The following is a 27735-nucleotide window of genomic DNA, read 5'->3' on the forward strand; positions in this document are numbered from 1 at the left end:
CAATGCACTAACTGAAGATTTTTATAAATTCATGCAGAGACCTGGGACAATTGCTTGAAGAATTTCTTATTGTGGCAAATGTAGCAATTTATGATAAAGGCTGTTGCAAACTTGCAGAAATTATAGCACAGTCATGTTTTTCTTGTGCCAACATTTCATAACAGAGTAGCTGAGAATTTAAACTTTTCTCTAATAAGACTGAATTTGTTTAGAAACAGTGAGCTTCAAAATATCACTGTTTCTTTCAGAGGCAGAATGTTTTCTGCAACAAAACCACTGTAACAGATTCTCAGAATGCTACTTACCCTAGCATATGACTTGAGTGACACAATTGGATTAGTTAGAATCAGAGAATCATTTTGGTTGGAAAAGATTATTAAGATTATTAAGTCTAGCTATAAACCAAACCCCTTCAAGTCCACGACTAAACCATGTCCCTAAGTGCCACATCTACACATCCTTTAAATATCTCCAGGGATGGTGACACAAACACTTACCTGAGTAAGCATATAGCATATCGAGGGGAAACACAAGAATCTGAGAAAAATACATCTTTTATCCATAAAGTAGATGTGCCACTAGAACTAAGATGGATGAGGAAACAACAGGGAAAATCAACCCCAAAATCAGAGAAGTAAGTGAGGTCTCTTGAATCCCACAAGTTACTTCAGGCTACTCAGCTGATTCTCTGAGATACTAAATATTAGGCAAAGACAACATTCAGGTAAGCAAGATATTATTCTGCATTCTTATCAGAATATTCAGAGTTTCATACTCTTAGGTTATAAGCACCCTGGGTGTATGAGATTACAGAGCTGTAAATTATTACTATGAAGGCACTGAAAATCAATCCATTCTCTTGTTGCCAGACAAACTCTAATGGATGTTTGCTACTGTATAGTAAATCCTCTATAAAATCTATATAAAAACAGTAGACAATGACTAAAAATATGCTTTCACCTTACATGATATTAATAACAGTTTAGGATTTCAAAAATCAGAGGCGATCAGAAAACAATTGCTTAACAACTTTGTACTTTGTTCTGTTTATAGGTGTACTCCAAATTCAGTTTTAAAAAATAGATATCTAAATCATTATCTGATACATGTCATGGTTACACGGTTACTTTAATTTTCCCCTAATTCCTGGTTCTAACAAATTCCTGTTCTCTCATCTATTTACCCAGCCTACCCCAGTTCTCCTTGTACCCAGCACTGGTTTTCAGAAAGTTCCAGAAAGCTGCTGGGGGTCTACCTGAACACCGTCCCTGGGAAAGGTGTAGTGCCTATCAGGGTCTTCTGTGCAGCCCTACAAACGTCAGTGCTGGCCAAGGAAGACTAAAAAAGGCAGGACAAAAAGCTGTACTGAATTTTATTTTTTCTTGCAAAAAGCTTGTAATTAAATTGTGAAGTGATCACTTACTGTAACCTTGTTTTTTACCGGTGCGGTTAAGCTGATTTTACAGATATTGTCGGGTCGTGACATCTTCTCAAATGTTTTTCTTCAGAATACCAAACCAAACAACTTAGGGAGTGTGTACATAAGTAACTTTCTGAGGGTCTAAAAGAGAGGTGCTTTGTCAAAAAACAGCAGCAAACTGCTGTCCTCTGTCTCTTAATTCACCCATTTATTCTTTAGCTTTGCCAACCTATGCAGCTGAAGAAATGCCAGAAATATTTTTTTATGTCAGAAGTTTGTAAGAGAACATGATAGCATGAGAAAAACCCTTGCTATTTTTTTATATTCAGAGGAAGAAATTTCAGTGTTTTGTTTTCTTGGGAAAGAGCTTGCATTTTCCCATGAGAAAATTGGATTGTCTCAGTGACAATTACCTTCTTACTAAATTACTTCTGCACGGTGAGATTTAAACTAAGGTTACTTTTGTATCACAATTCGCTGCACGCTGTAATTGGCTACTGAGGAAGTGGTAGCAAAACTCTTGATCTTGAATGGGGATAACATTTTTGTGAATAAGATGTCCAGGTTTGGGTTAATGCCCAATAAACTTGAAAGTTCAGGACTTGCCTCAATGCAAGTGTTTCAACAAAAGGGCTACAAAATTAGATGTTCATATCCGACTTCTTAGTTTGACTACATAGAAGCTTAGTCACAAGAAAAACAAGCCCCCCAAAACTGGAATTGGGATCAAACACATTGGAAGTGTTGATCAAGGAAATAGTTATTCCTTTTCAGCCACATTTAGAAAGATTCTAGATAGCTAAAAAACAAACAAACAAACAAACAAAAAAACCCCCAACAAACCAAACATTGAAAAGCACATTTGCTCTCTCACTTTGAATTCTTAGCAAATAGTTATGAATGGTAATTAGAGGGTTCAAGAAAAATACAGAATCAAAGGAAGCTGAATCACCCTTTATATGTCACACACCATATCTTACAACTAAGATGTTTCCTGAAATAAATAACCAAGATGCTGAAGTCACGCAAGCTTTTCTAAAATTCTGCAACAATTACTGCACCATCTCTATGGAGATGATTCTGAAGAGCTGATAATGGCCCAATTCTGGTGAAAAAATACCAAAACTCCCTTGTTTACCTCAGACACCCCTTAATAGCATCTGTCTTCTGTATATTATTGTCTGAAATTCATCAAAGCTAAATGTCGGGCCATGTGGTAAGTGGTTGACTGGAATTTTGGAGAAGTCTGTGGTTCAGAAAAGGAATTCTGCTTTTCTTTATAATATATTCAGCTATTTCATGTATGCCTTTGAAATATGTTTATGCACATTGGAATTATTCTAGCTATTAAATATGTCTTAAGGGGACTGACCTGTGCAGAGTGCCCAGCATTGAGGGCTTGCTCAGACACACAACTGGCCTGTAGAGTACAGCCTTTAAGAGCCTTTAGGGGTCACTCTCCATTCACATCAAAGGAAAGAACCCGTGTAACACAGAACCAAATGACAAAGCTACCCTGAAAGCTTCATTCTTCCGCCACTACCTTTTGGAATCTTTGAATTCACTCTCCCCTAAAAGTGTGCAGCTTATATGTTTCTGTCATTCACTTGAAGTACTCATTTTCCTTTTTCATTTCTATCCTAGATCCTGAGGAGGCCCAAAGCCGCACCACATAATTGCTACTTCAGCAATTTTTCCATAGATGTTTAAATGAATACATTTTGTAGCATTCACTGTTTTTTTTTCAGCAGTAAGTTTAGCTTCTCAAGACTAGTGACTATTTAAATCTGAAATTATCAACACTAACTGCTTGAAATATTAAACAATAAAAAAATTACACATTTATACATACTCTGTTCATAAGCTAACAACAGAAAGTCATAGAATCATAAAATATACAACTGGAAGTGGTCTTGAAATGTCATGTCATCTGTCTTACAATGACAAGGCTATCATACTTGATAATTCTCCAGTTTACTTACAAACCACCAAAACTGCGACAAGCAAAAAAGGTCTTATTCCAGTGTTACCTTCCTTAGTACTAAAAACTAATTTCTAACATGGAATCACAATCTTTCTCTATCTTGAACTTATTCTTATTTTTAGCAATTTTTGTTCTGCATGGAAATGCAGAACAAAAATTTCTTCTCCTTGGAAATGATAGTATTCCCTTCATCCCCGTATTCAGATGCATTCTTTTCCCTCCACAATGCAAATGCAGGGTCATTCTTCCATCTCTGGCCATTCTCACATCAATTCTTTAGTCCCTTTTGGACTCTCCTCATAAAGAGTAACTTGCTAAACCCTCTGCCTTCACTGCAGGTGAAGCTGATGTAGAAAGCACATCTCTAGGAATGGAAAAGCACACTATTCTCAGGGCATGTTTCTGTTGTGACAGCAAATAAATGTCAGTTGAAGCTATTTCACCTCAGAGCATTTGTGAGGTCAAAACTGCTGGCAGCTGACTGAGACACGCAGGTAGCAACAAGAAGGTGAGATAAATGATTGATTGCCAGGAATGACTCTGGTATAGCCAAGCTGTTCTTGGAGAGAAGTTCTACAGGCTGCATCCTTGGAGGCATTCAAGACCCAACTGAATAAAGTACCAAGAAACCTCATCTGACCTCAAATCTATTCCTGCTTCAGAAGACTCCTCCTGAGGTCCCTTCCAACCAGTTACTAGGGTTGTCTTTAATTTTTCCATTGTTGGATGGAAAATAATTTTTATCTACAGAAATTAATTGTGAAATCAGGTTAAGTAGAAAGTATTGTAATTGAACACATTAAGCATTTTGCTCAGTGATTTACCTTTTTACTGTATTCCACTTAGTGTTTGTACTACTGTTGGATAGGTATTGCTGCTTTTGCTTGTGGCCTTCACACACAGGGTATATTTGCCAGTCATACCCTGGAGCCATACCTTCCAGCAAATGAATTATGCTACATTATATGACAAATAATCTTATTTGCAGGATAAGAAAAATACCTTCAAAACCAAATAGAATGGTATAGTCTTTTTTAAAAACACACATTTATTTATTGCAACTAAAGTGAAAATTCAACACCAATAGCATTATTTGGGGTTATCACCATGTTATTTTCTTTCCCAACATAACTCAGACATCATCAGTGTTGTGTAACAGATACAAGGACTGTTTGATAATTTTCACTTTCTTTTCAGCAGTAACCAAAACATATGACTCCAAATTGTATGCATCAATATTAGGAGGAAAACTCAGATTTTCTTACTATAAAATCTGAAAATAACTCACATGGATGTACTGAGGTGAGGAAAAAATATTAAAGAAAAAAACCACGTAAGTAATATTGATATGACAGATTATTGTGTATCATACCTAAGTTCTTAACCTTTATCTGAAAAACATAGGCTGCGTTTACACTGTCAATCAAGAGAGTAATAAGGAGTAAGTGCAGTAAATGACAGCCTGAGCTGAAACCTGAGCCCCTACCCCCAGGGAGAAGTTAACTAGCAATGCCCTACCTGAACTTGAGTCCAGCTGAGACTTGGCTGTGGCCCCAGCCTTTTCCTTTGTCTTCTTGTCTCTGACATTTTCAGCCAGGCTGCAGCAGGTAATGGCATTAGTGGCCAGCTCTGACAGCCTGGAGGAAGGAAAAGCATTGTGCCCTGCTCTGGATCCAGCTGGGAGATCAGTTCTTGCCTCCCAGCTCAGCCTACAGCACCTCTACATGCCTGCACATCTCTTCTCTTTTGGTGAGCTGATGACTGACAGCTTCCTTTCACTGCTGCTGTCTCCCAGGAACAGAGCAGAAGTGCCTGCAGCTCAGGAAGGAGATGCTGCTCAAATTGGGTTCAGTCAGTCAGTCTGTGTCAGTGTGTCTGTCCACAAAGGAAGCAGCAGGCTGTGATTAGGAGCTGGGCAATTTGAATGGGAGGTGAGGTTGGTTGCAAGTTCTAGTTTTGACTAACACCCAACATATTAATATTGTGCTGCAGGAAATACACACACACACACACACACACAGACATTTCTTTTACTGGCATATAAAAGATGGGAAAATAGATTCAGAAGTCACTGTTATTTCCAAGTCTGACTTTACCAAGTCAAATAGGAGGTTTGAATTCAAGAGTTATCACAAAGAGGTGGTAGAATAAAAAAGACAAACATATCTGGGCCAGGATTAAATCACGTATTTTAACTAATGTTCAACAAACTTGGATTCAATTCCAAAATATTCTCCAAAACAGTTATTGGGATAAACACAATTTGATAAGGCCTAGTAGAAAGTGACATTCAAGACAGGAAGATAAAAACAGAATATGAAATACATAATTTTGGACTTTCTGTTATTCTTCATAAGTTACTTGGCATTTCCTGTGATCAATGAAATATTAAAATGTTCAGATATCAACATCAAATAGCAAGGGATATTTTAAAAATAGTAAACACTACTGTTTTGACTAGGTATCCGATAAGACTATTAGCTTGAATATGTTGCAGGGGAAGTTTATTCTTGTGGATTTAGCTGTACCTGCTTGGAAAACAGCACGGTGTGATTGCCATGTCTTAATGGTATGAAAGTCATATCAACAGTTAACTCAAGAGAAGTAAATAAATACAAATACATATTTTTTCAAGCATTTTCAGAAATTCCAGCTGGCACATAGCGTAATTCATCTATTCTTCAGGCCAGTAGAAAAAAATCTTTAACATCTCCTACTGAAATGAGCCCACATGTTTAAACAAATCCTTAATGATTCACATCATCTGGCTAAAGGGCCAGTAGGGCTAGGAGTAACATAGCTTGGAAAAGCTCTAAGAATAATAGGCAGTGATCACAAATTATGGCTTTCTAATTTAGCCTTCCTACCCTCAAGTGAATTCCACAACAATGTTCTCCTTTGGAAGGAAGAGATCCCAAATTTAAGGAGAATTGCACAATGAACTTCCCTTTCAGTTCCTCAGTTTGAAATATAAAAGAGTTTCTACAAAATAAATGCTTCTCATGAAGCATATTACTATCAAAATCTCAAAATTTTGAGAGCATCATTTTTCAGGAGTGCTCTAGGGAAAATCTTTTTTCTAAGTCTGTTTTGACTTTGCTTCCTTGACTCTTTGAGTTATATGTTCTAGGAAAATTCTGTATTGTGTCATTGAGAGTATTACTGTCATTTGTGGTTTATTAATAATTTCATTATTTAATTGCAAAAAGATTTAAGCAGAAAAATTGGGTTGTTGTGAGAAGAGTTTTCAAAGGCAAGCACAGGACTCGGGGAAACAAGGAGACTGAGAAGGACAGGTTGGTCAGCACTGCCCACAGCTGAGTCAGCTGCTCTGGGTATAAACACGGGCACTGTGGGCACAGGAGGAAAACTCTTCTCAGGTCCAGTGTGCAAGATGGAATTACTGAGTCACTCATATCTCTTGTATTCTGAGGTTAGTGTCTGATTTAAACCTCAGCTGATTAAAAGCTGAGTGGAAAATCAGTAAAGCAGTAGGAAGGCATGTGATCAGTTAGCTCAGTGACCAGGGTATTTGATTAAAAATTTAGACTTCTGCAGTATTACTTATGTTTCAAACACTGCAAAAAGTTACTGTAACTACAAAAGGATGGGACAGATTATAGTAGATCTTAGAACAGATGGAAATAAGGGATGCAAAAATATTTTCTCTACTGTTTATGAGCATCATGGGAAGACCCTTACCAGCTCTTTGAAATCCAAATACATAGCTTCCAAGGATCATAATGTTATAGTTTTGAATCTTTAGTGGGCTTATATAGTATTACCATTAAATAAAAATTATGGCACTACAGAAATTCAATGCATTTAGAGACTGATGCTAAGTAAAAGTGGAGAAACTATTTTAAATCTGGGCTTAGCAGTAATATTAAGGACTATGTCTCCTGGACATAATTATTTAAGTCAAGAGTATGATACCCTAATTATCTTATAAGATTAAAGTGGAAGAAACTGTGGAAAATGAGAAGGAACAACTTCTTTTGCTGTAACTATGAAGTGATATTTAAAAGTCCAGCAGTTAACTTGGTCTGATTTTCACAAATCCTCAGCTTTTGTATGAATTGCATTTTCAGTAGTTCAACCCTTCAAGTTAACGGAATAAAATAAGTTGCTTGCCACTTCCTTCCCATTAGTGCTACTAATGAGTCTAGACTCTGAATATGATATGGTGAATTAAATTCAGGTTGGAAGAATCTAGGTACTGAAAATAGAGACACTATCATGAAGAGATGCAAAAAACAGCTATTTGTAGAACTGATTCAGTAAGTGTTGGTAAACTGAATTACCAAAGAATAACAAAGAATTACTGTGTAGTAGGAAGCAGCCTGTATACATTAGAATTTCCTATCTGCATATTCCAGCTTAGGTGGATTGCAGTAAAGAACACTTCAAATATTAAATATTTGAAGCAAAATTTTATGCTTATATATCCATACATGTCAAAGCCTGGATAATATTTTGTATTTATAATTATACTTGCATGGAAATGCCTGATTGTTCTGTTTTTCAGTATCTTAACATGCACAAGCATATGCCATTTTAATAATTAAGCTTTTTTAAAGCAAAACAAAGATGATGTTTGCAATTATATTTCAGCTGGATTTTCCCAGATGACTCATTCCCTTTTGAAGCTATGTAATAGACAGCCTAGGGTATATCACTGCTTCCATGTACAGAAAAGAAGACATGATGCAGTAACAATAGCATGTCTCACCAAAAGTTATAAAGCCATCATAGAATGGAATATACACGTTTGTTTAAAAAATGCCCTAAATGGTAACAGTTATATAATTTTTTGGCTTTATTTTCCTTTATCATAAAATAGTGTTTTGTTGATAATAAGCTGAAATGCCCCTCTTAATTTTAGAATCAATCCCTTACTTTTCTGGGTTAAAAAGTGACTGATCTTACTATGATTAATACCTCACTAAAATGAATATTAGAAGATTCCCAGTGCAGTATAGTGACCTTTGGTAATAGGATATTTCTTGAAAGATGTTTTTTTCAAACATATATGTATATATATATATATATATATATATATATATATATATATATATATATATATATATATATATATATATATATATATATATATATATATATACTCTTTACTTAAAAGTGCAAAGGTAACACTGTACATTTTTATGAAAAGAAAGAATATCTACTGGTCAGATCTTTGAAAATTGCTTGTCAGCAGAGCAATACTTTTTTTTATACTTATTATTTCTGCATATGTCCACAAGGTAAACAATAGCCATAATCTCCAGTAAATGTGCTGAGGAATTAAGTAAATTGATACATTTTTGATTGAAGCTTTACTAACTTCTTTAAAAATAATACTATTTTTCTATATGATGAAACACTAAGATTACTATTTAATACTTTCCTTATATTCGCTTATATAAAATAACTGCATAGTTGTTATGGTTATCATTCACAAATCTGGAAATAATTAAACATTTGCTACATTTTTAAAGAACCATTTTAGATATGAGGTTTCTTAATATGAAAAGAAATAAGCACTGTCACCATATTTTGTGACAAAAACATAAAACATCTTTAAAGGTCAGCATAGCTTTTGCATGAAATATGTCTGCAGAGAAAAAAAATGCTGGAGAAGGGGGAATGAGACTTTCAGAATAGTTAACTACAGAACAGCTGGCACAGATTAGCCTATGTCCTCATACAATCAAAATGTTTCTATTAGAGAACTTGAGATAACCAGCTTGAGAGTGTTTAAGTATTCTCCAGTATTTTTTTTCTGAATTTAATCAAGCATTATCTCATGAGGTATGACTGCATTATCCCAGAGGAATTAAAGAATTACCAACTCTACACTCTTATATATATATATTTAATATCAGGTTATTTGGTTTAATATTTATCTTGGTATAAGCCAACTTTTACTGACTTAACTCACCATGACAAAACCAGCTCAGGGGAAGAAGGAAATACATGAAAACTCTGGCTACTGATTGACTAGTGAGGCCAAAAGAGTGAAAATACAGTCTCAGAAACACATAGCAGAGATACATGTCTGGAGAAAGGACCTGACTCAGGCCACAGCCAGCACTCAAGGCAGCTGCAGTGACTTTCTAGTCACCACCAGCTGGCCTCCCCAAGGAAGAGCTGCACTGAGCACTGTGGGCTTAAGTGCATTCAAAGCATCTGATGGTGAGTGGTGCTGGATTAGTGATTGCTCAATTTGAAGAGTAGGACATTTAAAATCTAAAAGTATTTCTTTCTGTACAGAAACTTAATGTTGAAATGAATGTCACTACTATCAAACACATCCTTCTGCACAGTAGAGAAAGAAAAAAAGCATTATTGTTACAGAATTTCCAGTAAAATTGGAACTGCAGTTCCACCACTGCTTTCATTAAATCCTGCTTCCTCTGACTCATAACAATGTGAGACATAAATGACAATATGGCTGTTTCACTAAGTCTGTGAGTTTATTAATAGGAGCAAAATACCATTTGGCTCTTCTTTGTTTAAAATATGAGATAATAGCTTTTATTATCAGGCTATTTGATGACTCTTGATAAAATTTGAGGCCCTATGAAAAAACCCAGGTTTTGCTAGCAACAAAATTAGGATTTCACCAATCTGATTTGCATCCCTCTGCTATGTTTGTCACCCAGGGCAAACAGGAGAAGCCTTTTCCTGATATGACTTAATTTGTCTCATGTTCAGGGCACAGCTAATCTGTAGATGTTTATGCTTAAGAGAATAAATACCTTTAAATGTGCAATTGACTTGAATTGTTATATTAATTGTTAATTGTTATATTAATACAAACTCAAAAGACACTGAGTACTTATATTATTTCAGAAAGAAGAAAGACATATAGAAAGCTGAAAGGAACTTCTCATACAGAGAATGACAGAAAATGGCATTGGAAAATGAAGTTTCCTCAAGTTACAGCATGAAGACCTCAGAGAGACAGAAAGCATATGTAAATGAGTGAGGGCATACCTATGAGATATTTTACATGGAGCTGCTAAATTTCATCCAAATCTGATTTTAAAGCACAGGCACTATAAAAATATGAGACTTGTCCTCACTGGGAACAAACCATGAGGTTTAATACAGAATAGAAGGAAGTGCAACAAACAGGAGTTATATTGCAGCTCAAATGATGTTAAGGCTCCTGGGGAACTTTCACCTATATATCTCAGGTAATTGCAAAGCTCTTATTACAACATTTCTTTTAATCTTTTTAATATAGCTAAACTCACATTACATATATTAAATATTAACTCCATTTAAAGATGTGAAAATGACAGGCAAGGTAAATATTTTCCCAAGGCTAAAGAAGAACTTGACCTCAGTAACAATACTGAGTACCCTTCCGTTTTGAACCCTGTTTCTCTGATCCACCCATGGAGTGGTAACATTTGAAAGTGTATTTAATGCTCTGGTCAGTGGGGTATACACAGCATACTGTGTTTGCAATGATTTTGACTGCTAGGGATGTTTCATTACTGCCTTTTATGTTTCAGGCTCAGTTCTGACAGTGTAATCAAATTGGAAAAAAAATATAAATCAGAAGGGGGTTTATTGAATACATATATTATCTTCCTATATTTAACAAGAGAAGTTTGGTTTTTTTCATGTTTTCCCCTGATCCCTTTATCTCTAGAGATTTCCAAAGCAACTCTGTTTAGCTCTATGTTTATCAGATTTTCTTTTTCTCCTTTTCCTGTGTGAGACAGGAAGCTGAGGGTTTTGACCTCATCTGCATCTTTCCCAGTGTCAGGAGGTGGTCTGTTCAAAAAGATTCCATGACACTGATCTCTTTCTGATAGCTAGGTCAATAAATAGGTCTCTACTGTTTTTTCCACAGCTGCAAAATAACCAGTTGAGTCCTCTGAGAGCTAATTATCAAATCCTTTGAGTTTTTCTTTCAAGGAAGAAGCGTTATCTTTCTGGTTAGTAAATTCCATTGCAGTGTACTTTAGCAAAGACTGCCTAATTGTAGAAACTCTGGTTTACATGAGGAAGCTCATTTAAATAAAATGCTAAGATTTTTCTATGTCCTTTTATCAATATATATTGTCATAATCATGAAACTTTTACTTGTTAAAACTGGAGATCTCTTCCTTCTTAAAATTTTTTTCTCTGTTCTTCCATCAGTATATGTTGTCATAGTCACAAAACCCTTTCACTGTTTATAAACAGATTGTAGAGCAATTGTCATATCCAATGAATCCAGCAAGTGACAGAGAATAGGATTCTTCTGTATGACTTATGTTGATGTGAATGGCCAAGGTATGGTAGCAGACAATGAATAGACATCATTTCAGATTTGTAGTTTTTTGTCCATATCCTCCTCACCAATACACACAGTTTTTGTGCTGCTGTGGTGAGTAGCCATGTTCTGTCCCAGGTGAGGTGGTTCATTTGACATTAGATACACAACCTATCTGAAATATCTCCATCACTGCCTAGAAGCATATTTTCTGAGTCTCTGTTAAAGGGAATGTGGAAAGCTCCAACAATTGCCAAGACAACTCTTTTTAAATATCTGTCAAAAATAGAAGTAATAAAAGATCATATCATAGAATCATAGATTGGTTTGGTTTGGAAGGGACCTTAAAGATCGTCTATTTCCAACTCCCTTGCCATGGGCAGGGACACCTTCCACTAGAACAGGCTGCTCAAAGCCAAATCCTACCTGACCTTTAACATCTCCAGGGATGGGGAGTCCACAGCCTGTCTGGGCAATCTCTTCCTCATCATCCTTATATTAAAGAATTTCTAATGTCCAATCTGAACCTACACTCTTTCCATTTAAATCCACTCCCCTTGTACTACCGCTACATGTTCTTGTAAAATATCTCCCTCCATCTTCCCTGCACATCCTCCTCAAGTACTGGAAGGGTGCTACAGGGTCTCCACAGTGTCCTCTCTTCTCGAGGATGAACAATCTCAGCCTTCTAAACATGTCTTCACAGCAGGTATTTCAGACCTTCGAGAATTTTCTTTGCTTCCTCTGGACGTACTCCAGTGAGTCCATGTCCTTATGTTGGGGAGTACTTATGCTGCATCCAGAACTGGATGCAGTATTCCAGGTGGATATCTCATGGGAGTGGGGTAGAGGGGAGCAATCTCCTCCCTTGACCTCCTGGTCACACTTATTTTGGTGCAGCCCAGGACACAGTTGCCTTTCTGGCCTGCAGATGCTCATTGCTGGCTCATGTTGAGCTTCTTATCCACCATCAATCCTAAATCCTTCTCCTCAGGGCTAATCTCAATCTGTTCTCTGCCAGCCTAAATTTGTGCTTGTGATTGCCCTGACCTAGGTTCAGGACTTAAATTTCTGTCTACAAAAGGCCAGTCAATAGGCTGAAACTTGCAAAAAAATCTCCAGAACACATCCAAACTATCTTTACACGGTGTTTGTGATAGTTTATGCATATTATATTATTTCAACTGACATATTTTTTTTGTAAGTTACATATTTAATATTATTACACTGACTACTTAAAATATGCATAATAATAAAATAATTATTTTGCCTGAATGCTATATTCTTAAGCCTATTGAATATTGGAATTCAAGAAACTGCCAAGTCCTAACACCAGCTCTACCTTTGACTGAGAGTAGTAATTCCTTTGGTTTTATTTATTCATGCTTACACTGATGTTGTTATCAGGAACTCTTCTCCCAGACTGTTAAATTTTGGTTATATTCTCTAAACATCAAATCAAAAAATTCAGGGTGTTTACTGGAGATTTTGTGATAAATATTATATACTCCTTTTAACAAAGAGCTTCTACAAAGATTATTGCTTGCAATTCTTAGGATGCCTTTTAAAACACAAATAATACACAGATGGATATAATTTATACAGAACAGAAAAAACTGTAACAAATGACTACTTATCTTGGTTCCCTACAGAACACGTGAAGCAATAAAATCACAAAACAACTGCTCCACATACTGCCAAAAATCATCAAAAAACCACTGTCACATAATATGTGTGCATACAACATGGAGACTCACAGAGAAAGGCAAAGTTTTATGCTTTGGTCATGGTAGGAAAGACAAATCTTACTATTTGTCATGGAGTAATGGGAATCACTCAAGCAGAGAATGAGCAATGTTATCAAGTAGATGCCATAGATTCCTTTTGACACAGAGCCTCCTCATGCATTACTGAGTTAAATCACACTCCACACTTTCTCTGCCTGCTGAAACTGTGGCCTGGGTGTAAATCCCAGTTTATGTTAAATAAGAAGGAGCAATTCAAATTAGACAAATGGCTCAAATTCAAAATACTCACAAAAAACTACACTATAGTATTACAGAGTCTTACACACAACAGTTTTTCCCCTGTCTGTACAGAATTAAATTTCAAATTGAATCCAAAATCTATATACCAATGAAGGAAATGTTAGGCTTCCCCACAGTAAACAAATAAAGATTCATCAAATACATTGTGCACAGACATTTCCTTTTCATTTTTGATTGGCCCCACACAACCCACCCCCAACTGCCTTGGAATGACCAGAGTACAGCCATTTCTAGTTGTTAAATTTCTCTTTTGTTTTGAATAATTAGGGATAAAACCATCCCTATTTTCAGCTCTCTTAACACTTGATCTTTAATAATCCCACAAGCCATTTTTGGTGAAGAACATGTTCCTAGAGGGAAGAAATCCATTAATTCTCTTTTAGTTTGCTTGTACAGACTAAACCAGTCAATTTTCTATTCCTCCTGTACAAGCAAACTTTACTTTTGATGCTCACTACTCTGTCCTTATCAAAGACTAAAGTTAATATCAATGGCAGTTGTGGGGGATATTACTTGCTTTACTATTGGGTCCTACTACCAAAGGCCTAGAGAAAGGAACCAGAAATGTTCCTTTATACCATAGGCAGTAAGAGCAAAATAAAGGTAATTTTGTCAGAGACAAAAAAACCCACCAAAAACACAAACAAAAAAAACCCTCCACCTAAAAAAAAACCCCAAATAACTAAACAACACCAACCCTAGTACAAAAGACAGTCTTCTTGCTACCTCTATTTCAAACACACATAAAAAGCATTTCAGTGCTTATACTGTGTAATATATATTTCTTCACTCCTCACTGAGTTTATGTTTACATTAGACTCCTGTCTACATTCCCAGTGGTACACAATTTTGCTTTCAAAAAAGTTTTATACTGAAGTGGAAAAGAACATTGACTTGTAAAATGCTGGGAAATGCACATCAGGAGGATGCATTCATGGAGAGCTGAACAGCTGGCCAACAGAATGAACACATTACCACAAGACTACTGGGAATTAGTGAGAGAACTAGAAAGCACAAGTACAGGAGGAAAATATTCTTTACTAGTTCTACATTGCATCTGATACATTTCAGACAGATAAAGAAAAACCTATAAAAATCTCAAGAGACTGCATAGTTTGTTTAGGGGCTAAATCTCTATTCTATAGATAGAAATCTATATTCTTCTAGCAGGGAATATTTATCAAATTCACCTAAAAGGAAACTGTGATGTACTGATCTATTTTAAAAATCTGTCTTCATAAGAGTTTTTTTGTAGTCATTGTTCCCAAAGTCATAACAATTATGAATCTTGCAACCAGTTTGTTTGGTGTGGAGGACAGAGTTTGGCATTTTCACATTGCAAATTATGGGAATGTAAAATCCTTTGACTATGTCTTTCAGTTCATACTTCTTGCACTGTGCAGATATGAATCTGCTACAATCTGAGTTACATTTTTTACCCTAATAGCTGAAAAATTTTCACTGACTATTGATAATTCCAAAATACAATTTTTCTTTGTGAGTCAATGTATTAGAGCTATCATATCTGCCCTGCAGCTATCAAATCAAAGAGTGCCCACTTAATCTCAATATCTGATATCATTCATCTCTCATGATTTATATCATGTCACTCAGCAAAGTCCCTTCAAAAGAATGCTCCTGGACCAAACTAACACAGGACAGTGCATACATACCTTAACCCACTAGCACAAACCTAACTAAAACCTTCTGTTTCCCTGAGAACTGCAACTCACATTTTAAAGTTCAGGTTGTTAAATAACATTCAGTTGAATTCTCATAGTATAATTTGTAATTGTCTCCTTTTGGAACTGTAGGTGGTTTAACACAATTTACCAGTAAGAAAGATTATAGAAAAGCTTAAAACTTAGACCCATTCATTTCACAGTAATACAATTTTGCTGAAACAACAGTATCTTATCTCACCACATGCAGACAAATAGAAAAGTTATACAAAATAGATAGAATTAGTTGGAATAAATTTAAAATACAGATCTGAATTACCAGATTAAAGAATTCAGTAACAATTTTAGTTTTAAAAAATCACATAGTACAATTTTGCTAGTTTAGAGACTCAGAATTATGAAAGCAAAAGCATCTTTGATAGGCCTGTTTAAGATTAAGCATCTTCAGTCAAACACCCTGAACAGAGTGGTAAAAAAGGTAGAAATAGATTAGGCAGAAAAGCCCTTCAATTATAAGAATGGTAGATAGAGATTTTTCAGCAAATCAGATCTCTGAATTAAAAGGAAAATTTTGACAACTGCCTTGAACACCAAGCTTTCTAATCACACAAATATTATTTTGGTAAATGGGATAAAAAAATCTAAGCATCAACTAAGAATCAGCCCCCATAGTTCTTGAGGATTCTTAACGTGCATTAAAAGCAAAAGTAAAATGTATCCACCAAATTCATGAAAGAAAGAAATCAATGCAGAAACAACAAACAGAAGTTAAGCTTGTGTACTCTGACATCTATTCCTGAACTCTTCTCTTTTTCTGTCTCCCAGGAATTGCTTGCATTGTTTTCCAGCTGGTGTATTCATATGAATACTCAGAAGTGATATTCAGATTTACAAACAGGTTGCTTCATATTTTAAGTTACTTCAAGAATCAGTGGGGATATTTTTGGTGGTGGTACCTTTTCTTATTTTCTAACCATTTTTCTCCCCCTGCAGTTGCAGAGCTGTGAAATTAAGGAAGTACATCTATACTCAAAGTAAATAAATTTCCCAACTGACTACTTTTTTTAAAGTCAGTACTGTAATACTAATTAAAAATGGAACTATAATTTAAAAACCTAATAAATTTTTAGCTGTAAGGTCTATGAGGTCATGTCCCTCAAGTAACATGCTTTAGCAACAGTGAGGTGATGTTATTAAAGGTCACAATCAGAACTCAGAGTTTCACAGATGGTCTATTAACTGAGCTACCCCTCTTCCGAGAGCACAAAAATTTCATAAGTTTTTACGACACTCCCTTAAAACGGAGGTCGGTGGAAACCATTGGGATGGAAAATCTGTTGCTATTTCAGTTGTGTATCTGGTAGATGGAAAATTTTTCAAGTCTACACAGATGGTAAATAAATTTCTGCTACATGAGGCAGTTCCTGGAATAAAGAAATTTTCTCAAATAACAAGTGCCAATATTTTTTCAGCTAGACTTATTTTTAACTTTCCCAAGGACTTGTTGAGAGAGCTGGAGAAGTGTCCTTTCACCTTCAGAATCCTGGTCTAACTCCAGAAATAGCTTCTAATGTTGCTCTCAGCATAGATGAATTTTCTTTACACTCAAAAAGGCATTTCAAAGCATAGATCAAAGCTCCACAATTATATGTTGCTGCTGGTAAACATTCCTTCTGAACAGAGTAGCTAAAAAGTAAGAAATTTCTATTTAAACCCTTAGACAATCATCAGTGACTAACAGTGCTGACATTTAAACTGTCATTATGCTTCATGAGGCAATGCTGTTGACACAAGAGTTTGTTCTCCATGAACTAAATGTCATGGAAGGGACTGAGAGAGAGAAAGAGAGACCAGAATCACTCAGTCACTACAGACTCCACCCACTAAAGAATCTGTGAAAAAAACACATATTTAGGATTGAGTACACATTTTAAGCAAGTGAATGAATACTGGGCAAGAGGTCTAGGAACCACTACCACTACTACAGAACTAGCATTTGAGAGTGTTTGGGACCACTCTTCCCTCATACCAAAGTGGAGCAGAGTCATGGAAGTCACTCACCCATTTTGCCAACAACATCATATTCCCTTCCTAATCTCTGCATGTGACTACAGAGCTCTACTACAGAGCTGCTGCTTTGAAATCAAACCCTGTGAAATGATGACACTTGCAAGGAATAAAATACACATTATTTTCATGTCACCAAGTAATCTTTCCCTTATATGCACATAAGCTCCAAATGGTTAAAATTCTCAATATTTCACTCAGGTTTGTACATGAAGTAGGGAAAAAAACCCCAAACAACAAAGCATTTGTAAAAGGCAAGAGTATACAGGGAAGAATCAATGTTCTTAACACCCTGATTAGAAGACTCTGGTTGAAAAAGGATTTTTTTTGTGTCTGGCAGAGAATATGGATGAACAAGAAAAAAAATATATATGGACATTCTAATCTAAGGCTACTGTTACTATTCCCAAGAGAGCAAAATTCAGGAATATATGTATTTCTTCTGAATCTGATTAAAGCTGTTTTCTCCGTTGTCATAACTATTCCTGTGCTTCAGTCTGCAAAAGCACAGGCCATCAATTTAAAACATATCTTGCAAAAAAGCTACAGTAATAACTAAAACACAACATTTCTGAAAGCTTAATAAAATGTTTGTGAAATGTGATAAATTATGAGTCCTGAAGAAGACTTATGCACAAGAGTATGAATCAAGGTACTACAAGTTATTAATATAGAAAGTATTAATACAGAAGAATTTTCTTAAATTTTCTTTGATGCTAGTAATATTGAAAAAGACCTGGGAACAGAGTGGTCCACTGGGAGTTGTTTTCATGAGCCAAGAAATCTTCATGTAATTAAGAGTTGAATTCTTACTTTACATAGAAAATCAATTGGTTTTCACATCTTTATTTTCTAGTCTTATCCCACATCAAAGATAGTGGGAAAAGACAGGTCATGAGAGACTATCTCTTATCTTATTTACTCTCTGGCAATTTTGCTTCCTATAAAAAGCCAAAATATTACAGTGTTCATTTACCACTTGATCATCTTGTCATCATCTACCAAGCAGTAGTATTTGTAAAAAGGTGAGATTAACATGCTGGAATAAATTCAGTAGATGTATTGAGGTATAATATGCACATAGAATCACTACTAAATCTGTGTGAGATAAATACAGTTTGGCATTTATCAGAAGAAAAGCGTTTTTCAGGGAATCTGGGTGTAGGAAATTAGTTTGATTTAGATTACCAAAGTCTGGATTCTGACCATGCTTTTTTATTTTCAGTGTAATAAATGTGTCAGCTTTTAAAATATTTTGAAGCTAAAATTACATGCAACACAAGCCATGAGCTTTAGCACTGCTGAATTTTTTCATGCCTTCATATCAAACAGCCATGAATCACATATCAATGATTTGTAGTGTATGCAAACCATCTTTTATTAAGAAGGTTGAGGATACCATCCAAGAGATTAAAATACATAGTGCAAGAATATAATCAGTTCCTTAAAGATCTTTCTTGTTGCTTAGATTAGATAGTACATTATTAAAATATTCAGGATATTCAAATAGAAACCTTGGTTTAATTGGATGTGCTGTGTGAAAAAAAAGCTTAGAAAGGAGGCAACTTACAGAAAAAGATAAAGCATAAATACATATTTAATATAAAAACATATCTATTTAACATAAATACATATTGTGTTTGCTATTCTAAGTCCTACGTTAAGGTGACAGTGCAAAGACAGTATGAAACTTCAGATATGACAGTTATTGCTGTAATATGAAGGACATCCTCATGTTACAGGGTGCCAATTTCTCATTAGCGTGTGCATAAACTAAGTTCTTATGTGACAGGGTTGTGAAAAGCAGCAAGGATCTGGTATGCATTTGTCATAGATTTACCTCAGCGCACACAGATGCTCACACGTGTATTCCTGACTAGATTTTTTTAAAAGGAGGAAGAATATCCCTCTAAATTTGAATTCATGACCTTTTTTGGCCATATCTTCTGGAGCTTGGAATAGCTTTTGGCAGCAGAAGCGCTATTGTTTCCTTTTGTAAAGCCATATTCAATACACCATGTGTATTTTCTGTGGCATAAACATTCTTGCCTTTACAAACCTCTTATGCCATCTTTGAGAGAGAGCAGTGAAAGGAAATAAGCATGAGCAACACATTTTAGGTGCTTTAATCGTAGGTACCATTACGGTGGGAAGCAAAAAAAACCCAAAATAAAACACCAAGGAAAAAAATCCCACAGTAAGCTTTGCAGATGGCTTCTACCTTACTGCAGTTCAGCTCACAAGAGAGGTTCTCTTTGCTTGCTTTTTACTATTGCATGGGAACTGGTCGGATGCCTGTGGACTAACCCACCACCAAATTTCCATGGTCAAGTACTCCTTGATAGCAGTGGCAAAACCTACATTGTTGTAAAGCCTCAGCTCCCAGAGCTGGCCAGGGTTGGCTAATATTTGCTGCCTCCTTCTTTGACACAGCAACACAAAAAACCTTTCACTTTTACCACAGGTCATGTCTGTAGTAAACAGTTGTGCTTAAAAAAGCTGTTTTGCCACTGCCATGGCATCAAAGGCTCTTTAATGTAGGCGGCAGTGCTCTAGTACTGTCTCTTCTGATTACTTCTGTAAGAATTGGTTTTGGATGGAAGTTGGATCTCCGTGTGCCTCTTAGATCTCTCTGTTTTCACTTGAAGGTTATTTCAAAGTGAACATTGTGCATGTGAAAGTGCGAGAGGAACAGCTAAAGGGAGCAAATTCCTTTTCTACAAATTTTTATATTTAACCAACAGAAAAGTGTGTTGTGGGCAGTGATGTCATGTAATCCAGGGTGTTTTGTCCAAGTGACTTCACTTCCTGTTTGTTAAAGGTTTTATGTACTATTCATTCCTTCCAAAACCGCTTCCCTCAAAAGTTTGACGTTAATTAAAAATCTGATGTCATTTTAGCAAGTGATCTTTGGCCCATTTAACATGACCTATTACTGACTATTTATAGAGTGAAGACAGTAAATAATTGGCCAGTAAGGAGTTTTAAAATATTAATTTTAAAAACAAAACTAAAAATATTTTAGGAGTTTTCTTCCAATCAGTACTGCAGAACTTGACAAAACTAGAAATCTCTGCATGAAACTAAAGCTCTCTAGATGGTCCCTAGAAGCATGTAGATGATTTTGGTGAAACCTTGGTGTGTGTGACTACAAGCTGCTTATAAATCCAAATACTTTCATGACCATTTTAGGTAGCTCAGCTCTGAGCATAATTTGATGTGCAACAGCCTCTTGGTTTGCAGTATAGACAACACTGCCTTGAAAATTTATTGCTGAACACTGTCACAAAAATGTGCCAAAGTAAAATTTGCATAAAGGTTATACTGTATTGGCCTGGCAATCATCCCATCCTGTTCTCAACTTGTTTTAAATACTTTTCACATTGTTTGAAATACATCATACTTCAGTCCAAACATAAAGGAAGTGTGTCGGAAAGCATTCTTTAGCTTCCCAGATGGGGAAAATATTTATGGTATATATTCATGTGCAAGTAATAGAGAAAATTCGTGTTCATGTAACCACAATAATAGGAGTGCTTTATGACCACTTTCTACTAACTACCATAGGAAATACATATAATTTAAAAAAATGTAAATTAACTGTTTCAGTCAGTTTATATTTTTGAACCACATTTTAATTTTTAAATGGTAAATTTAGAAAGCAAGTTTTTTAATGCAGAAAGGAGAAACAAATATTCATGACAGCCAAGAAGGTTTCATTTTTTTTCAAATAAATCCTACTATTTGTTTTTCTTCACTTGCATCTCTTGCCAGATTCTTCCCAATGCCTTCAAAACCATGACCGTTTAATAGCAATGTGCAAATGCAGCAAATTCCTTGTGGTGAAGCAACTGTGGATTTCAGTAATAATTGCCCACTGTACTAATACTACAGACTGTAGCTCTGAGTTGTGGGTAGGAGTTAACCTTTCAAAAGCTATTGTGGCTTAAGATCTCTTACCAATTATTGATGGTGCTCACATTCACTGTATGAATTTTGATAAACAGATCCATGCTCTTCTCTAAAACCTTTAGAAAGTTTGAGAATCTTAAAAAAAACCTATATAAAGTTTGAAAATTATAAGAGATGCAGAAATGGAACAAAAAAAATTCCAAATTTCACACCTAATAAAATAGATTTTCACTGTTTCAGAGATCATCTTTTAAAAGAGATTATAACATCTCCAATATTTGCATTTGCCATTGTCCTTTACAAAACTAAGAAAACAATGTCTTAGATGCTAAGATTATACTATCTATCTCTGTATATGAAAGTGAAGCTACTCTGGCATAAGTGCAGGTCTGAATTGTACAAGAAATATGGTTAGAGAACCATATGAGTTCCATATGAGAAGGTAATTTTACTATGATAAAATAGTAACCTCTATAGTAACTAGCATAGTAACTTCCTAACTTGCCCCAGAAATCATAGTCTTAGCATTGTGAAACAGAACATATTTCTGATGGTAATGGAAGAGAGTCAGCCTTCACATCTCATAGACATGCACAATAATCAAGAAGTAAATACAGATGGAAAAGTCTGAATTCAAGTAAGCAATGGTTTTGCTTTCTCACATTAGTATAATTATAATTGTTGAAATAAAGAAATAAAATTTATTGCAACAGTACAGGAAATGTAAAGCCAAGTTTTAAAAACTCATAGCTTTCCACTGGGGAAAAGGCACTGTTCCAAGGACATGCATCATTCCAGGTAACCTTCTACCCAGGTCTCTTCTGACATTTTCTGCCAGTCTCATGTTAATCTTACTCTTTAATTAATTTTCATCATATTGACACTGGCAGCTGTTGTTATGCTGACATTGGCTGTGTCCTTAGCATCATTTGCAAATCACACAGTATTTGATATAGAAATCTGGGTTAAAGTAGCAGCAATAATAATGAGCATTAGGAATAGCCATGACTCTCATATTCTCTGGCCTTGCAAGAATGACTTTGAGATAAAATTATCTATTTGAAACTGGAAAGCTTCTAAGCAGACTGCCATGAGAAACTACATTGTCCTACAGGAGAGAAATGAACAGTCACAGCGGTTTCTCTAGTTGTTTTCTTCCTATTTATGTTAAATGATCTTTAGGAATAAAATCTAAGGTGGGGGGGGGGATGGTGGAAGAGCAATGAAATATACAGAACAAGCCAAAATTTGTTTTTTAAGTGTTATTAACATTTTGCTAATGTTTCACCTTGTTTTTAAATTTGTGGATTTTTATTCAAACTCTTTAGAGCCACACTTTACAATGTTGATTTTCTAATCCTTTACTGTTTCGTCATTTAAAAGAGCTCTCTGAGCCTTATTTTAAAAACTGCATTTATAAAATGCTGATTATTGCTGGCTCCAACAGCACAGCTGTAATTGTGCTTGGGAATTGAGTGCAGAGAACTTACTGGGAAACTATATGCCTCAACCCACTTTTTTATGCTGGTGCTGAATAAAGTAGTTCTTTTTTGCCTTGAAAAAGAACTGAAATTAATTTTTTAGAGTTCTGCTGCATTTGTGAATCTTCTCAATATGCCCCAGCAGGGATTTTCCTGTCTTTGACTAAGCTTGATGAGATGAGCAGCTTGGAGAAAATATAAAATGGAGCACATACAAAAATTTGACGGATTCCGTATGAGATAATGACCATTTTCTTACACGTACAAATCAGAGCATAATAATTAAATAGTCTCCTTTTGTTGGTATTCTCTTAATACTTGGTGGTCTTCCAGTTTTATATAAAACTATTTGCTAAAAGCTCTGTTGATTTTTACATATGAACATACATGTGAGCTGTTTTGATATCACAAGCACTGCAGTTTGCTCTTTAGTTCCAAATATTATTTCATGTACAATTCTGTGAAGTGACTATTTTAAAATCTAAATTTATTTAACCCAAGAAAGCATACAGAAGGGTCTAGCTGGTTTATCCACATATAGTTAATCCATTTCTGTTTCTGCTACTGGGAACCATTAATGACGATAAATTTCATGTTGTGGAGGAACTGAATTGATTATCAAATCAGGAACAACAGAAAAGCTTGATTATTTTGTATCTTTCAATTAGACCTAATAGCATTAACTTCTTACAATTAAATTCAGGTCCTTCCTATTTCCGAGCCTTAGGAAGTCTTTCTGAGAATGCGAAGGCAAAGAGGGAGCTGTGCTTTGAACATTTGAACCCTGTTGACTTGAGGGAGCAAAGAATGCTGCAACAGCTGGACGTGTTTGCAGAAAGCATCTTCAGTGTCAGTACATCCATCATGACTAAAGCAATTTACTGCAATGGAGTTCGTGCTGGTCAAAGATGCTAAACTTTAAGCCCTTAAGCCCTCAAACCTGCATCCGTCTGGAAGTAAGCATATCAGATCCACATTGTCTCTCACCTCAGCTCTGGATTGAAGACAGCCGATCTGATGATAAGAGGGAAGGTCATGCTCTATTGCCACAATTAAAAACACTTTAAAATATGTTAATGAGGAACAGATTTGAAAAAGAATTTAGTACCAGCAAGAGCAGAAGTCTACTCAAAGGTCCTAAGTTTTAACTGTCATGAAAATGCCTGAAGATCAGTGCCTTCCTGTGATTACCCAAGGTGCTACCTGAAGATTTGGGTGCCCAAATACCTTTAGCAATTCACTTCCATCTGCCTTTTCCCATATTCTGACCTTTATGGGCACATGATTATGTGCAACTATAATTGCCACTGAGCATTAATCAGACACTGGTGTGTTTTAGGCCTTAACTGCACTGTTTGAACTGCTGACCTTGAGAGAAAAGGTTTTATATACCATTCCCAATCTCTTAAGTCTTCCTGTCACTGCAAAGCAAATACTTGGCTTTTATGGATGGATTCAGTTTCAAGTCTGCAGTTTTTCTAATGTTTTCTTAAAATTACAAAAGTAGCTTTCAGTGTAAGTTTGTAAACATAGGCACATTTTTCATTGCACACTACTACAAACACAGGCAAGCTTTTTTAAAATAGGGCATGGTTAGATATAAGTGAGAAAATCCCTTATGCATGAATGTTGCTTGTAGAAGTGTCCTGTGAACTTAGAGATAAATAAAGCACAAACAATAACAGATTGTATCTTTTCTCTTTTACCATTCATGTTACAGTGGTTGGCAAAGATTTCTTTAACCAAAGTAGAATGAGGTCTCCTTGAGATTTACAGACTCCATCCCCTTTTACATTACACACAATTCTGCAGTTGTTGCAGCCATGTAATGCTCAAACTTGAAGAAACTCCTTGTTTTGCTCCTTTTTATGCTCATCTCCTTTCTTAGTTTTTCTCACTATTGTCTCTGTGGAATTTTTATTGTCTGTCCTTTAAAATATTTAATGGCACAAACACAAATAATACATACATTCTCAAATATTATTCTCATGATTGTACATTTAAAAGATGGGTATGGGACCTCAAAGTAAGATCCAAGGAGATACATGGAAACTAGCATAAAATCAGAGCTGTTAAAAACTATAGCATGCTGCATCTTGCTAATGATATGAAATGTACATATCAGTCTATAGTTACATTAAGTAACTATACTTAGAAAGAAAATTTGATGCCAAAGTAAAGCAGCTGAGAAATTATTATAATAGTCAATTAGGTCTCAATTACAATGTCAATTTGGTTAATTTTTTTAAAACTTGAACCATTTTCATTACCATTTCTGGTACTGGTAGTCATATTTTGTTTCTTATTTGTAACTCTGAGATATTTGAACAGTTACTGCATTAACTGTGATTACATAAATTATCAAAAGAAGACTGGCTTGGAGGGCTTCTGAAACCTTGGCAAAACTTGCTTTATTAATATCTCACCATGTTAACCTAGTGTTACTGTTACCAAGGAGTCTACACAAGGAAGCAATAGCCAGCAGCTCAGGATGCTGTATGGGCATGGAGTACTTCAGATATGTGAATTTTTGCTTCAGTGACACAGCTACTGAGGCACTGCAGCTGACAGATAAAACCCACACAATTAAAAGAAACCAGATGTAAAAAATAAAAACCAGACAAAAAAAGCTGAATGATGTCAAATTAAAAAAAGGCAGAGAGAAGTAAACAATTGCAAATAGGTTATTCGCTAGAATAAGCAGCATAACTGGGAAAGCCAGACTTTAAGATAAATTCCATAGTGCCACAATCAGCACATCTCCTTCCATTAAAGCCAGTGGGAGTATTATTGCAAAGGAATCTCTCCATTAAAATTTTATAATGATACTCTTCCTTACTTGTGAAGACAGTGAAACTCTCTGGTTGCTTTAAAATTACAAAATATGGTTTCAGAACCAGCAATACTTGTTTTTGCAAGAACATATGATAATGGAGCTGAGCTAAAGACCAAAGAACTACTACAGAATATTTCCACTCTTTTTTTTTTTTCTCTTTTAAATTCTTGCTGCACTTTTCCCTTGTATTTTTTTTTTTTTTAATAAAGCTTCCAAACCCCTGGACACAATAAGTTTTCCTAAGAGGAATCAAATAATGATAGCATTAGAAAACCAAAAAAAGAAAACAGGTACTCATTTATCCTTGAACAGCATATATGAAATATATAAAACAATATATATAAAGTAAATATAAGGTACCATCCCAATTCACAGCTCAGCCACTTTCAGACCTTAAAAAAACCTCCTAAAATTCAGTTGTCGTATAGACATATTTGTCTTGAAACTCTTTGAACCTGATAAATTAATGAAACAATCATTTTTCTCTCCAGTTAATCAGGCACAGAATCACCATCATCAGAAACTGGACAGAATTACTTGAAAAACACTCTGCACTCTACAAGCATCCTACCTTTCTTTTGCGCAGTTTCACTTGATTCTCTGAATAGTCGTGCGTGGTCAAATGATTCCTTACATCTAAACACTGAATGTCTTCTGCTGAACTGACATTTGAAAGGCATTTGTTTTCAGGGGCCACTTGAGGTTCCGTGAAACCACTTTTATCCAGACCATTTTCCACTGCCAGGATGCAAGAGCAAGGAGGAGATTGCATAAGGCCATTGCTGGGTTGCACTGCTGAGCAGAGCTGTCCATCACTACTGGTGTATGATTCAGAAGAAATCCCACTCTCTATCACATTGCACTCAGACTTTCCAAGCCCGTCTTTGAAAGCATCAGATTTCCGGCGCTGTTGTGCAATTACAGCAGTATGAAGCAGCTGCTTCCCAGACATAATAACCTCTTTCACATTTGGAGAATTGATACAATTTTCCTTCTCTACATCTACTACTTCATTTGAGACTTCATAATTACAAAGCTCCAGGCTTTGACCAACGCTGCCACAAACACCTTCTTTTGTCTCCTCTTTAGGAGCTGTGTCACAGCCAGGTTCCTCACGTATATCTCCACTGACTCCAGATGATTCAACTGCCTTGCTACCCTCTGTTATTGGCACCATCTGTGTTAAGGAGCCTGCTCCATTTAAGCTGTGCCCTTCATCTTTGGGTTCGCTTCCTACAGCGGTGATGTGGTAATTAACACTCTCCAGGCTGAGTGCAGAATAGTCATCGTTGTCATCAGACACATGGACTAGAGTTTCCGTGCTTGCCTCCAGAAAGTATTCCTCGTCCTCATGGTTGTCATTTTCATCCACCTCCTTTGAAACATTTCCCAGCTGCTTTTCAGGGAAGCCAGTCACCTCTCCACTATAGCAGCACTCTGGAAATGAAGCACATTTTTCTTTCCGGTCCATGCTCAAAACCTCATCTTTTTCCATACTTGTCTGCAAGTTATCAGCTACAAGTCCGTGACGACATGCTGTATTATACTCCACAGGCTCCAAAGCCAATCCCATCCACTGGGTCACATGCTCTTCCCAGCTTTTCTTTCTGATTGCTAGAGACATGTCATAACAGTTCAGCAGCAGACTGCAATGTACCTTCCACAGAGGACCAGAGGAGATGTCATGGCTGCTGTGCACTGCTCCTGAGGGAGAGCAGGTTTCATCATTTTAACATCTGCAAGAAATAAAAAAAGACTGTGTTATTGAATCAACTCCAAATAAAAAAAAAAAGAAAGGGAAGGAACAGTTTAAACAAAAGTGTAAAACAAGATAAGACTGTGGGACCAGAAGGACAGGAATTAAAAGACTGTTTTGTTTAAAGTTTTAATACTTTTCATACAAAACTTGACTGCACTCATAATTCAGTATAACATTTTTTTCTGATTACTTTCCAGTATCAAGTAAACAAAAAGGATATAAACAGGCATATGGACAAGCAAGTAGCTCCAGAGCCAAAATTTTACAACAT

The 27735-nt window shown here is 35.8% G+C and overlaps 1 protein-coding gene across 4 annotated transcripts in view; it reads right to left on the reverse strand.

Moving 5' to 3' along the window:
* Positions 1-27735, reverse strand: part of DLC1 (DLC1 Rho GTPase activating protein) — a 246183-nt gene that overhangs the window by 171427 nt on the left and 47021 nt on the right. For all 4 annotated transcript variants that reach the window (XM_085577906.1, XM_021533541.4, XM_085577904.1 and 1 more), the window contains one exon: positions 26277-27441. In XM_085577906.1, coding sequence (XP_085434032.1) covers positions 26277-27329 — 1053 coding nt within the window. In that variant the 5' untranslated portion in view covers positions 27330-27441. The remainder of the gene's footprint in view (positions 1-26276; positions 27442-27735) is intronic.

The sequence above is a fragment of the Lonchura striata genome, chromosome 4 (genome assembly GCF_050655825.1).
Source record: "Lonchura striata isolate lonStrDom1 chromosome 4, ASM5065582v1, whole genome shotgun sequence".
Lineage (NCBI taxonomy): Eukaryota > Metazoa > Chordata > Aves > Passeriformes > Estrildidae > Lonchura > Lonchura striata.